Below are 15,774 nucleotides of genomic sequence, written 5' to 3' on the forward strand. Positions count from 1 at the left end.
AAACCAAAGGCAGAATGTTTTCTCTGGTGAGGATGCTAATTCACAATAGGCGGGGGGCTAGGAAAAATAGAGGTACTTTGCATTATGCAGATAGGAGTGAAGGGAGGGAAGGGGGTAAGAAGGATAATAGAATGAATCAGACATTACTATCCTATGTACATATATTATTACACAACCAGTGTGATTCTACAACATGTACAACCAGAAGAATGAGAAGTTACACTCCACTTATGTATGGTGTGTCAAAATGCATTCTACTGTCATGCTTAACTAATTAAAACAAAAAAAATGTAAAATTAAAATAAAATCCTTGGCGATTTTTCTATAATAAAAGAAACCATGTTCTTATTTATCAGCTTTGTTCATGCAACATTTTAATGCTAGTGGTTTCAAGAAGGAAAAAAGTGCCTACTGGGTAAACAAGTCTTCAAACTTTATAATGGATCCTCAGAGACTCAGATTCCATAGATCTAGAGTAGAGGTCAGCAAACCGTAGCCCAGGGCCAAATATGGTCTGCTGATGGTTTTTATAAATGAAGTTTTATTGAAATACAGCTAAGCTTATTCATTTGTGTAGAATTTATTATTATTTTCCTGCTATAACAGCAGAACTAAATAGTTGTGACAGAGGCAGTCCAGCCAGCAAAGCCTGAAATATTTACTATCTGGCCAATCACAAAAGTTTGGCAACCCCTACTCTAGAAGAAAAATCTGGATCTTTAAAAGCATATTGTGTTAATAAAATGAGCCCCAGATTACATTTCTTAAGACAATGTTACAGAGATAACTATAGATGCTGGTATTAGCAACATCAGGATTTCATAGCTAGAAAATATACTTAGCCTATTTTGGGATGTTAAAGTATAATAAATATATGTCATTAGCCTGCAATTCATAAATATGACAGCCAGTCAATATAAAGACTTCTAGTGATGAATTATAAGCTTAAAAAAACTCAAGAGAATTAAAGACCTGAACTAAAAAACAAATATAGATGAGAGTACAGGGAACTGTCAGATTCTTAAATATTCCCATTCAACCAGAGAAGTTTCACATTGATCTATTAGGTTTCTGGTTTTCACAAAATGATCTGCTACATTAAAGTATAAAGAACTGCATTATTATTATTTTCTTACAACTAATTATAAGAAGGAAATCCAAAGTCTCTTCTTTCAGGTTATATGTAAAAGAATAATTTTTTAAAAAGTGAAAGATAATAAACAGATATTGCTACTATAGCTACTTGATACTAATAGCTACTTGATACTAATGCTAAGTGAAATAAGCCAATCTCCAAAAACCAAAGGCAGAATGTTTTCTCTGGTGAGGATGCTAATTCACAATAGGTGGGGGGCTAGGGAAAAATAGAGGTACTTTGCATTATGCAGATGGGATACTAATTCATAAGCAACAATTTATTCTAATTGTAGGTATGTTGATAACTCAGAGTGTTCAAGACTTTTAACTAAGAGCAGGATATGCAGAAAATTCAATGAATCGGGAAAAATATTCTAGAATATGTTTTAAGCAACAATTTATTCTAATTGTAGACATGTTGATAACTCAAGAGTGTTCAAAAACTTTTAACAGCAGCATATGCGGAAAATTCAATGAACCAGGAAAAAATATTCTAGAATATGTTTATTTTATCCAAAGGAATGACACCTATATAACCACCAAAAGAAAATCTGCATTTTTATATTTAATCCAAGATTTTAATTAATTCATTACTTACCCAATTCAACCAATATTTAAAATTCCAGAATTTTTTTCTATTAATGCAATTAAGAAATTAGGTTGACTTTAAAATTATATACAATATACATATGTATTATAATTCATGGCAGAGAGAGAAAAGGCCTTGATTAAACAAATTTACATAAATTGAAAAATCTGCTATGCAGAGGTAATAAAAATTTCTAATGAAAAATATTCCACAAATAGGACAATGCGCTTTGGAAAGACAATTTCCACTGATACAACACACTAGATAGGCAAATTAATCTTTACAAACATCTTTAGAGACTATGAATGCTAAACAATTACCTGCAAGCTGTGCCAATCGATCATGTAGCTTGTATAATGTGCTCATCATAAGATTCTTTTCACTTTCCTAAAATTAAAAGAAGTTATTATGAAATATCAAATCCCAAGAAAAAAGTATATTGTTATTCCAAAAGAAAAACAGGAAATTTAAATTTATGGGTTCTGCATTCACTGAAAGACAAATTTATATTTAAATCTCGGTCACAATATTTTAAGGAACCCTACTTTACAAATCTAAGTTATCACTTTAAAGATTTTACTTTCTTGAGAATGATCAAGAAGTTGGCACTGTGACTGGTGCTAACAAGATTTTGTAATCTTAGTAAACTCACCCATCCACCTAAGAAAAGCTTTCTATCCCTCTCTAAGCTATGGATACCATTCTCACAAATTGTTTTACATCAAGGCTTTCCTTTATTTTGTTTTGATCTGCCTCAACCACGCAAAACAAAGGGAAGAAATATTAAGCACTCTGACCTCATCCTCTCATAGGCTTCCAAGGTGGCCCTGTATAAACTTATGAACCATTAAACTGAAACAAATGTTCAGTGAAGAAGTAGGAGTCAAGAACTGTTCTGTCAGCAAAGTAAGAGACCAAAAGAATAAGATGATTCCTGTTCAAAAAACATACACAGCATTACATTACAGTTGCAAACTAAAATGCAAATATATAAGAGGGAGGTAAGGGAAGACCTATTTGTGGAGCAGAGTATTTGAGGTTTCACTGGAAGAATAGAATTGACCAGCATCCCTTGGCGGAACGAAGAGCATGAACAAAGGCATGATGGCACAAAACAATTGTTAAATTTCTTATGTAACAAGTAAACAAGTCTGACTCAGTAAACTACTAGAAGTAGTTTGGAATTAATTGCCACAGAGTGCTGGATACTAAAACAAAGAATCTGAAAATTTAGGAGGAAAGTAAACCAGACTTATGTATATCAGAGATATTTCTCAGACGTGAAAGTATAGGATGAAAGGAGTCCAGACAGGGAACTACTGTAATGGCATAGTCTAAGCTCTCTGCCAAGTACTCTAAAACCCTGATATCCCCAATCTAAGAGCAACTGCAAGAAGGCAGACCAATATAAGCAATGAAGAAGGGTAAGTTAGAAGGAGGTCATTGCTTATCACACTATCTAAAATGAATTACTGATTCATCAGGAGAATTGTCTTTATTATTTTCTTTCCTCTGGAGCAAATTCAGACATGATATAAAAGGGAAAGTAACATCTATGTGTCTAATGACATGCAACCTTATCTATCCATTTGTTTTCATGCTTTATATTCAGAAAAAGAAGAAACTAAGTCTGCACACCGTGGGTAACATGTTTTGGTGGAGTTTTTCAGTACCAAGGGTTGAATCCAGGAGCACTAAACCATTGAGCCACATTCCCAGCTCTTTTTTATATTTTATTAGAGATAGGGTCTCCCCGAGTTGCTCAGGGCCTTCCTAAATTGCTGAGGCTGGATTTAAACTCAATCCTCCTGCCTCAGCCTCCCAAGTCCTTGGGATTATAGGTGTGTGCCACTGCACCTGGCTAGGTAACATGTTTTTGTCAATATTTCGTTTTGTTTTTCAGTGACATTAGGAAGAGGAAAAACTCATCAAAGGTTCCATGATCCTACCACCAGAGTCCTGGTTTTATGTTGTTTGACTTAACACAAATATTCCTGCAGTTGACTACTTGCCTTTCAAACCTTTTACCTTTTCTTCCCCTCAACTCTATATCAACAAGATTCTTATCAAACCAATCATTATCTTCACTTAGGATTAAAAATGCAAACTGCAAAAATCAGACATAAAAAGTAAAAGTAGGAGCTGCAACCCAAGATTCTGAAAGCTATGCATTTGTGATACAGTAAATTACAAAGGATTTTCAATACAAATGTTCAACAGAATGAGCAGAAGTTCCAATCACAGTGTAACTTACGGACTTGATATATAAAACCAAGGTGTGTGTAATTAAGTTATGGAGTTAAGGCAAATGAAAGTTCTGAAGTGTTTCTCATCTGAAGAAGAGACTGATTTCCCTTTTATTTATCCTATCTTTTGATCATACCCATCCTTATTCTTCTTTCAAAAACAAAATTTAAATATCTGGTACCTGTCTTCTGTGATTATATCTTTAATAAACATAAAAGACTTGATAATAAACTTTATCTTCTGAATTACAGATATTTCTTAACCTAGATAACAAAACCAACTGGATCCCAAACATACCATTATATTCTCAAAGAATTCAAGAAATTCAAGAACTCAGAAAGCTCAACTATCATTTTTTTCCCAAAAAATCATTTTTCTGATATAAACTCATTCAAAGGGATGTCTATATATTACAGGGCCTAAAGTGCTATCCAAATGACCAATTATGTAAGACTGCCATGATATATGTTATTAAGTATAAAATATATAAATATTTTATATTTATATATAAAGAAGGAAACAGTCTTGTATTCCCAAAGTTCAGTGAGTATATTGTACTAACCTTAAATTTTGATATTTTCGTATTGCTAAACTCAATACGGCAACTAATTAAGTCAACTTTATTTTAAATGTCATCACAATAGAATATTATTGAACATAATTATTTTGAAAAAAATAGAAAGGCTTTGATTCAATTAGTTTTAGTAGCAGATACGCTAAAGTAGCAGAAAATTTGAAAAGTATACAAATAAAATTTTTAAAGTTATATTCTTATTGGTTTATAATTTTATTACACTCTTCTCTGTTTTTCAGACTGCCTCCTAACATTTCAGTCTGAAATGTCTAACTACTAGCTTCCTTTATCTCCCCTACAAACTAAAGACCTAACAATACAAAAAAGCTTTCAAGTAACTTTAATTAAACAAAAATAATTTTATAATTTAAACTTGCTACCTTCTAATTGTTTGTTTTTAGTTAGGTTCAGATTACTGTTTTTCTATATATATCATTTCCTAAAGCAAACATTTAACTCATGGGGTTAAAAAACCTGTAGGGTGACCCTACCAAAATTTTTCTCATATACTGTCAACCTTTAAATATTTCTCTTCTCTATCCTCAACCATTTTCTCTTCAATGACATTTTTAACTATTATCAAGCCTTTGATTAAATGACAATGGACTTGAAACACCTAGCATGGTGCCTGGCAAAGAATAAACACTAGTGTAAGTGAACTGCCATTATCTTCATTAGAATTATTACTATCATTCAGAGGCTCAGAACTTCAGTTTACCCCAAGGGGAAAATTACACAGAAGGAAATAGTCTTGTATTCCCAAAGTTCAGTGAGTATATTGTACTAACCTTAAATTTTGATATTGCCATATTGCTAAACTCAATAATACTGCAACTGATAAAGTCAACTTTATTTTAAATGTCATCACAATAGAATATTATTGAACATAATTATTTCAAAGGTTCACTCTTAACAATTTAATATTCTGTGAGTTTGATTACTTCTTTATTAAACATTCTTCCATTCAAGTACAAAAACAAACATTTCTATATAGTCTATGTAACTGTCAGTTGCTATAAAAAATTAACAAGGTGTGCATTATTGTATATATGAATGCATATGTGTGTATATATATATATTAAATACACATACATATATAAAAGATTAAACATCTTAATCTTCAAAGTACCTATAATTATGGTAAATGAAAAATGTTTTTATGTAAATAAAATCTAGGTTAAAATTATTATAGCATTCTTTGAAATGAACTCTTTCTAAATCCTTTACTGGCTAGGCATGCCAATTTATGATGTGAAAGATTCAGAGACAAGATGAAGACAAAGAAGACAAAAACTGCTAAGGCATCCAACAATAAGACAAAGACATACTTTTAAAACTTAATACTTTAATACATTAATACTTAAGTGTAAGACCCAGATCCATAGAAAACATGTTACTTCCATTTTACTTAGCAGTTGGCTTCAAAATGATAAACAGTTCAATCCTTAGGAGAAAATATTTGTCAAATTTAATCACATTGTAGTTAAGGAATACTCAGAATAAGAAAATGTATTTTCTGAGACTAAAAGAAACTTAAAAATTATTATTTTTAAAGTTGTCATTTTAATACTTTTATCATAAAACATAATACAAAGTATCAGTATTATGGTCTTTTACTTACTTGTATTTTTCCAAATGTTTCATCAAAGGGGTTTTTTACTATCAAGGAAAAGAAAAAAAAAAACTATTAGCATCACTTAAGAATTTAAACCCCCCTAAAAAGCCCACTGAAATGCCAGTATATTCTTTACTAAAACCGAATGTAAATATGCAAACAAACTGATGATAATAAAAGGGAAGTGATTTTTCAGACATACTCTAATGACCATTCTCACTCTGAATTCACAATTTTCTCATAATCATTGAAAGTGTTTTTGTGTCAGGCACTGAATGCAAGTACCAGCTTTACTACTTTTTGCAACATCCCTTTAAAGTAATATCTACTTAGCCACTCTAAGCTATATTTCTTCTTTTTTATAAGAGGGATAACAATGATCCACCTACTTTACCTAATTGTTGTCAGTATTAAAATAATCCATAAAATGCCTAGTATAGTGTCAAGCACTTAATATATACTAATGCATACTACCCATTATTACTGTTAATGACTGTATCATGCTTGCACCTTAACTTGATTTCTCTTCAAAATGTAGACTACAAGTAGTTAAGTAGTTAACTACTTAACAATAAGATGCTTTAAGTTTTAAATATTTAGAATTCCAACTTCTAAAGAACATCTTCCTCATCTTTGCTAACATATGGAAAAGTAGAAAGAAAAAAATATACTGATCAAAGTAGCTAAGAATTAGGTCTCGCTGTTGAACAACTCAGAATTTCCAATAAAATATTAAATTATAATGAAAGGATTTAATATTTTCCATACAATCTTCCTATCCCTCTCCCCCCATAATAAATAAGTTATGGTTGAACATATATGGCATCTAAAGATTATTCAGAACCTTTTTTCTATCATCTCTTTTAATAGTATATGCAAAAATACTCAAATTTGTCCGTTGAAAACTTTTATATATGTTATAGACTATATATCTATATAATCTAGGTCACAACTAAAACTAGCTGATCTTACAAAGTAGTTCACACTGACCAGGTTTCCTTTCTGAGATGCTTTTCTATTTTTATTTGAGAAAACAGGAAGTCCCATAGGAACCAGGAACTGCCTGATTCTAAGAAAGTTCATGTGAGAGACCAGTTTAACAAGGTACAATAAAAAAGCAAGAGAAAAAAAAAATGTATCCTGTTATCATCACAAGAGATTTTATTTTGCTAATAGATTTTTGGACATTTTCCCATACAACAAAATGACTTTAATACCATGGAAGAAAAATGTTGGGAAAATAGATAATCAAAAGAACTTAAAAGGGGAGTAGAAAGAATGTAACTTAGAGATTAAAAATTAAAAATCTTGGGGCTGGGGCCGTAGCTCAGCGGCAAAGTGCTTGCCTAGCATCTGTAAGGCACTGGGTTCGAGCCTCAGCACCACATAAAAATAAAATAATGGAAAAAAAATTAAAAATTAAAAATCAAAGCACATGGATTGAAATACTTTTTAATAACATTTTTATGTAAAATTTCAATAGTTTGAAATAAAGCTAAAGTTAATTCCATACTACCAAAAATAATACCTTGTCAATCTACTTAACATAAATTTATTCTGTATAGGAAAATGCATGCAGTTCTAAATAAAAATGATAACATTTTTTTCATTTTATACAAGTATCACTATGAAAGCATATCAATAAATAAGAATGTTCTGCCACCAGACTGCTCCACTGTGAGTTTCTCACAACAGAACCATATTTCATCCCACCTTTATATGACTAAAGCCAAGATAGTACTGGACATAGAGTTAGTGCCTGAAAAATGCTGATGGTGCTACCTGGGTACTTTGTGTGCTAACACCAAAGCAAAAAAAATGTATTTGACAAGAAGCTAGAAGAGGGTACGTTCTGAGCAAGTAAGAAGGTACAAGGTGGGATAACACAGAGAAAGCTAACAAGAACAACAATTTTGCATAACATATCTAAAAAGCCAAGAGGATACGTTCTTCCATATGCAACTTGTTTTCCCATATTGTCACCTATTAAATTAACAAACAAATTTATTAAATTAACAATGGTAGAAGTAAAACATAGTCTTGAGTTAAGTTTCAGAAGGAAACTATCCAAAAAAGCAGAAACTCTAAAACCCCTCAAATTTTTGCAAGAAGTATCTTGATACATCTAACCATTTTTCCTCCAAATCATTTCAGTATTTCTAAAAACACACCAATATCTTATCCAGATTACACAGTCTTTAACGGAAATAACACACATTGTTACCCCTAGAGTAAGAAAACCTAACACCAGTTCCCAATTAGGCAACTACAGAAAAAAAAAAAACTAATTTCAAAAACAGCCAGCAGCAAAACTTTGCCACATCATTTATTATGTTTCTTTTCTAGGGAGACCCAAGAATGAATTATATTTCTTATCCCATATTCTAAAATAATAATAATGCCAAGATGGTACTTCAAAATGTACTCTTCTAACCCCCTAAAGGAACAACTTTTTTAAACCTGCTGTCTTCCTTTATAACATACAACTCCATCAGCTTTTCATTATTGCTTTTCCTCAATTTCTTCTCATTTGGCCATTTCTTCTTCAATGTTTTTGTTCAGATTATTTCAAACCTCAAATGCACCAAACAATTTATGTCCATAATCTTTGTACATGTCTGTAATATTCTGACTTCTCTTTTTATTAAATCTATCCTAATGACTAAAAATCAAATTCCTCAAATGTTTGTTTAATTAGATCCCTCAAAATCTTCTAATGATTTCCCATCACATTTTGCCTAAGGAACTAATTCTTGTGATATTTATTAGACACGTACTAGTTTCTCCTTTTCCAACCCTTTCCTACCAATTTCAAAAACATTACCAGTTTTACCGATCCTTTCATTAAGTGCAAACTTTATTCCATTCTTTTAAGCTGAAATCAAATATATCAACCACCATGAATTCCCAGATAAACAGGAACAAATTATAAACTCAACTATAGGTCGATATACTTCAAAGTACATGCTTATATTAACCAATTAAATAAATGATCTCTCGAAAAGGCTCTATTTTGGTTTCACAGTGCCAGAAAAGTCAGAGACTTTATAAAAGTTCTTCTTTATAGCTCAGGGGATAACAGTGTATTCATTTAACAAATTTTTATTGAGTACTTAGAGCTAGACAATGGAAATTTGGCACTTAAAAAAAAAAATCCCAGGCTGGAGTTGTAGCTCAGTGGTACAGCACTTGCCTCACAAGTGTGAGGCACTAAGTTCAATCCTAGCACCACATAAAAACAAATAAAGGCATTGAATTCACATACAACTAAAAAAAAATTTTTTTTAAATCCCTGCCTTCATGGAACTTTGTCCTAATAGGATCTGAAGAGACAATGAACAAATCATTTTAAAAATACATATATGTCAGATGATTCTAAGTTCTTTGGAAGGAAAACAGAAGGAATAGTACTTGATATGATAGGGGGAAGCAATTTTATACAAGACATTCAGAGGAAGCCATATTAAGATTGCATTTGAATAGAAACCTGAGGAACCAGAGGAAATAAGCCATGTGGATATATAAAGTTTGATGCTTATAGACAGAAAAAATAGCCAAGTCTAAAGGTTATAAGGTGGTAACATTTCCACCACATTACTCCTGAAAATGGAAGGAAGCCAGTATGGCTGGATAGAGTAGATGAGATAAAAAAAAAATGAAGTCCAATCAATAAGATGAAGGAAATAAGTCAGTACAGAATCTGAAAGGCTTTGAACACTTTTGTACTTTAAGAGAAATACCTCAGAGAACTGGGAGTATGTGTTACCTGGCTCATGCTTTAAAAGAAAGACACATGCAATAAGGGGCAGCTCACTCTCTGGCTTCAGAGTCCTAAGCATTGAAAACATAAAGGATCTGCTCTTTATGGACCCAGAAAAACAGGTAATAGTACATTCAGGATTCTTCCAGCTTTTCTAGATCAAGACAATAAACAATATATTTGGAACTAATGGAAATAATAGTACATAAAAATATTTTCCCAGGAAGACTCTAGGCCTTTGATCTTTCAGCTCTTCTTCATACCTGAATAGCTTCTATTTTATTTCTCCTGTCTTGAGGAACAAGGCAGCAGCTATGCTCCAATCAGGAAGGATATCAAACTATTGTAGCTTAGTTTAACTTTCCTCTTCTCAGAATCCCTGTAAATTTGTTTTCAGTATCTTTACTATCTTTTAATTTAAAATCTCTTCATATCTCAATGCTTGTATACTGGGTACTAAGTATATACTGAACAAATAAAAGCTTGAAGGCACACTGAGCCTCATTGAGTAACATTTCACCAATGTCAAAAAGGTACTATAGTTCTGAATACTTGTACAATCTTCTCCTTGAATAAAATGGAAATTACATTTACTGAGCTCTCTGTATGTGCCAGGAATAATACTGCTGTCATATAATCATTTCATCCTCACATTACCACTGTTTTAGAGCAGGGAGTAATCCCATTTTTGTGAACAGAGACAATGAAATGTAAGATTAGGTTGTTTCCTTTAGGTACATGCAGCTGGAATTAAAAAAGACCAAATTTAAACCTGAGTACAAAATCTACATTCTTTTCATTATAGAAACAACCACAGAAAATACTTATTCTGTTTGATTTAAGGAAAGCAATATCAAGAACTTTCAGATAGGAAATCATTAATTTAATCTCCTTATAACATAATGCATTAAAAAGGACAAAAATGTGGATAAGAGGGTTGAAGAATATGCTGTTGGCTCCTAGATGAGAAAAAACTTATCTCTGAAAAAAAGCTTTCTTTTGCAGCCTAGGAAAATATACACAATATAAAGTGTCCTATGACTGCCATGAGCAGAATTACTCACTCCCTTCTCTCTGCAGCAACAGCACTCTGTTCATAGGGCTGCTTTGGAACTTAACACATGGCATCCACTTAAAATAACCATAATTTCTAGTTTAGATATAGTATCTGGTTTAGATATACTATATCTAAACATTTTCATTTGGCTTTATCTTGCAACATAAAAGATTCACAAACATCAAGTGCCTACTAAGTGCCAATCATGCTAGCTGCAGGAGATTAAGAAATGAATAAATATAAGCAAGCCCTGCCTTCAAATTCTAGACAGCAGCAATTCCAGCAACATGGGCTTCCAAAGGCAACCTCTTAAATTCTAAATTTCTATGAACTTAGGACTAGCTAGGTTTTAATCTTAGGAAAATTCAAGTCATCTAGGCAGTTAAATTCAGCTCCTTGCTCTCTAGGTTATATCTTTTTGCAAAGAGATATTCAAATTCTTAAATCTCATCTCTAGTATTAATGGTTTAAGTAGAACATAATTATATATAAAGAAGATAGGGGGAGTAGTGAGAGGGTGAGAGGGAATGTTCCAACAGCTGCAGAACACTGCACCTGTGTGGCAAACACTTCTGCATTTCGCCATCAGCTAGACTGATCTAAATATGGACAGGGTGAACAAAGCAGGATATTCTTTTTCAACACAGCATTTTGCCCATTTGTTCTCTGAAAATTTTCCAATTGTTTCATGGCTTTATTAAACACATGTTCATTCTACAAGACAAGTTCAGTTTATTTGATGTGTACTTAGCAAATCAGACAAAAATTATCTATTGTCTACTATAAAACTCGCCTAAGGTAAACGCTTGATCATCTTTGTTCTACTCATGAATAACCTTTCAATGTAATCTCATCTATCTATCTGGATTATAGAGGTCTAAATCTAGAAAAGGATAATGAGTGAAAGAAAAAGGAAGGAGAGTGTTATAGTTTGCATGAGGTGTCTCCCCAAAGCTCCTGTATTAATGGAGGAATATTCAGAGGTAAAATGATTAGATTATGTGCGCTGTAACCTGTAATCTGATCGGTCCACCTCAGTGTGAATGGGTGATTAACCGTAGGCAGATAGGACATGGATGGAGGAGGTGGGTCACTGGAGTGACCCTATGAGGGTGCACCATCCCCTACACCCCCACCCCCACCCCCGGCTTCCAGGCCATCCATGAACAGACAGTCCTCCTCTGATGCACCCCTTCCTCCATGATGTTCTGCCTCACCCTGAACCCAGAGCAATGGAGTCAGCCAACCATGGACTAAAACTCTGAAACCATAAGCCAAAATAAATTTCTTCCTCTATGTAGTTCTTGTCAGGTATTTTGGTTACAGCAATGAAAATTGATTAACAGTGATAGGAAGAACTCCACTTCTCATATACTACAGGTCTTCTAGTTTTTCATCAGTCTCTGGTTTAAGCTTTAGTTTTTCAGCTAAAGCTCAGGAAATAATGCCAAAAGTAAATAAATGGGATGGCATCAAATTAAAAAGCTTCTGCACAACAAAGGAAACAATTAGGAATATGAAGAGAAAACCCACAAAATGGAAAAAAAAAACTTCGCTAGCTATTTTTCTGATGGAGGATTAATATCTAGAATATATAAAGAACTCAAAAAACTTTACACCAAATAAGTAAATGACCTAATTAATAATTGGGCAAATGAATTAACACTTTTCAAAAGAAGAAATACAAATGACCAATAAATACATAAAAATAAATGTTCAACATCATTAACATTTAGAGAAATGTAAATCAAACTACCCTGAGATTTCATCTCACACCAATAGGAATATTAGTCATCAAGAATACAACCAAGGGCTGGGATTGTGGCTCAGTGGTAGAGCGCTTGCCTAGCACATGTGAGGCCCTGGGTTCAATCCTCAGCACCACATAAAAATAAATAAATAAAATAAATGTATTGTGTCCAAGTACAACTAAAAAAAATGTTTTTTTGTTTAAAAAGAATACAACCAATAATAAATGCTGGAGAGGATGTGAAGAAAAGAAACTTTTGGTGGGAGTGTAAATCAGTAGAACCACTATAGAAATCAGTATGAAGGGTGCTCAAAAGACTAGGCATGGAACCACCACATGAACTGGCTATTCAGCTCTTAAGTATTTATCTTAAAGAATTAAAGTCATCATACTATAGAGATAAATGCATACCCATGTTTATAGCAGCACAATTCAAAACTGTGGAATCTAGGTATCCATCAACAGATGAATGAATAAAGAAAATGTGATATACACAATAGAGTTCTATTCATCCGTAAAGAAAAATGAAATTATGTCATCTGCAGGAAAATGGATGGAACCAGAGACCATCATGTTAAGTGAAATAAGTCAAATCCTAAAGGTCAAGGGTCATGTATTTTCTGTCATTATGTGGATGCTAGAGAAGAAAAACAAAGGGGGATGGGGTGGCAGATCTCATGAAAATCAAAGAGAGATCAGTAGAGGAAAAGAACCAAAGGGTGGGAGGTGGAAAGGGATGAGGGAAGAGCTAGAGAGTGATATTGGCCAAATTATATTGTTATACTGTATGCATGTATGAATATATAATGACAAATTCCATCATTATGTACAACTATACTATACCAATAAAAATGAGTCGGGGGCTGGGGTCGTGGCTTAAGCGGTAACATGCTTGCCTGGCATGCACGGGACTCAATCCTCAGCACCACATAAAAATAAAGATGCTGAGTCCACCGAAAACTGAAAAATAAATATTAAAAAATTCTCTCTCTCTCTCTCTCTCTCTCTCTCTCTCTCTCTCTCCCCCACTCCCCCTCTCTCTTTAAAAAAAAACATATTTTAAAAAATGGGGGGGGGGGACAACATTATGGTCTCTTTCAACCTCATGATCATCTCAAAGTCTCATATGTTGTTCACCATAAAAATGAAGATGCCCTTGGGGAAAACTGATACCAGATTATAACTGAAAGTACTTATCTTTTTACTCAACCACTAATTTTACATTGGAATTGTATCCCAAGTTTGGGATCTCTGTAACAAAAGTTATCTAGTTAATAATATGCATGATGTATATAAGGATAAGGTATATCAATATCTTCAACTTACTTTAAAATACATTTTTAAGCCAGGCATGGTGATATACACCTGTAATTCCAGGGGCTGGAAAAGCTGAGGCAGGTGGATTTCAATTTCAAAGTGAGTCTCAGGAACTTAGTGAGACTCTGTCTCAAAATAATACTTTTTTTAAAAAGTATTTAAAAGGGCTGGGGATGTGGCTCAGTGGTAGAGTGCCTCTGGATTCAATCCCTAATACCAAAAAAAAAAAAAAAAAAGATGAAGAGGAGGAGAAAATACATTTTCAAGAAAAAAAAAATGAATGATGGGTGGATAAATAGAGTGCAAATAAGATCCAAAAGAAATACTGAAATTTTCAACAGCAGAATTTAGGTAATACGGGTATATAAGTACTGACAGCACAATTCAATTTTCTGTCTAAAAATGTTCATAATAAAATATTAGGGAAGGAAAATATAAATACATAAAATGTATGCTTTAGTATTAAAATGCATTTTTTAAAAACAAGAAATATGTGTTGGTAGTGCTACAATCTCATCAGAGGTCTGAGCTTCCAGCCTGGCATGTAAAAAGCTCTCAAATTTCTCTTCAGTCCTGACAAGAAGAGTTGAACAAAGTGAATAATCAACAACTCCTCATATCCTCAAGATACGCAAGGTTATACCACAACCTGCTACTGGCAAAAATGGAGAGCCCAAGTGGCAAGTAGAGAATCACTATCTAGCTGAACAAAACACACAACTAGTTATTTCTGAGCAGCTACCTCACAGGGAACCAGTGCCAGGATAGGAAAACCTGAATTGTACTTGACAAACTACTGGTGGTTCACTTGAACAACACGGAGAGGTATACTCCAATAGGATAAAATCATATAGGGCACCCACACTTTTGTGAGTTCTGCCTCCAGGAGCTTTTCCAGGTCCTCACAATGGATATCAGAGAAATATCCCCATGTACTTCTATTGGGTGGAGAGGAGAGGCAATTTTAAAATATGCCAGTCATTTCTGTTCCTAAAATCTGTCCTCAGGAGAAACTAGTTAATTAGAGCTTAACCTGCTGGGTTTTAACAGAGGCTACATGATCTGGGAGAAAAGAAACACACAGGAGAAGGGAAATGTTCAATTCAAGACCACTCTAGCCATCAAGTCCCACCTGCAGGGTGGGGATAAAGTTAATAATCCAGAGGTACAGGTTCTAGAAATCTGAGACCTAGTCAGAGGACTACAGAATGCTCTCTTGCCCTCAAATACAATTACCACTGCATTACTAGACTTATGTACTACAATACCTTTTACCCAGTTCATTATGTCTGGCTATCAAGAAAAAACTTACAAGTACAGACTAAAAGGAAAAAAAAAAAAAAAAAACAATTGAAGACACAGAGCAAGTTTCAAAACCAGACTCACATATGGCAGGGATGTTGTAATTATCAGACTAGAAATTTAAAACAACTATAATTAACAAGTTAAAGTAGTCAATGTGCAAAAACAGATGGGCAATATGAGAAGAAAATTTTAAGAAAGAAACAAAAAGAAATGCTAATAATCAAAACCACTGGATCAGGAATGGTACAGTGCCTGTGATGGGCTTGAATGGAGCCAGCTGAGGAAACAATCTCTAAGCTTGAGGAATCTTAATAAAACTCTAAAACTGAAAAGCAAAGGAGGAAAACAAAGACTGGAGGGGGAAAAAAAAAATCTAAGAACTGTGAAACAACTACAAAAAGTATAACATTTGCAAAATAAAAA

At 33.2% G+C, this 15,774-nt stretch overlaps 1 protein-coding gene across 1 annotated transcript in view; it reads right to left on the reverse strand.

Moving 5' to 3' along the window:
- Positions 1-15,774, reverse strand: part of Lemd3 (LEM domain containing 3) — a 67,880-nt gene that overhangs the window by 23,578 nt on the left and 28,528 nt on the right. Inside the window, exons 2-3 of the mRNA XM_026386676.2 lie at positions 6,169-6,206; positions 2,047-2,113 (exon numbers count right to left, since the gene is read on the reverse strand). Of these exons, the coding sequence (XP_026242461.1) occupies positions 2,047-2,113; positions 6,169-6,206 (105 nt within the window). The remainder of the gene's footprint in view (positions 1-2,046; positions 2,114-6,168; positions 6,207-15,774) is intronic.

This window comes from Urocitellus parryii, chromosome 5 (assembly GCF_045843805.1).
Source record: "Urocitellus parryii isolate mUroPar1 chromosome 5, mUroPar1.hap1, whole genome shotgun sequence".
Taxonomy (NCBI): Eukaryota; Metazoa; Chordata; class Mammalia; order Rodentia; family Sciuridae; genus Urocitellus; species Urocitellus parryii.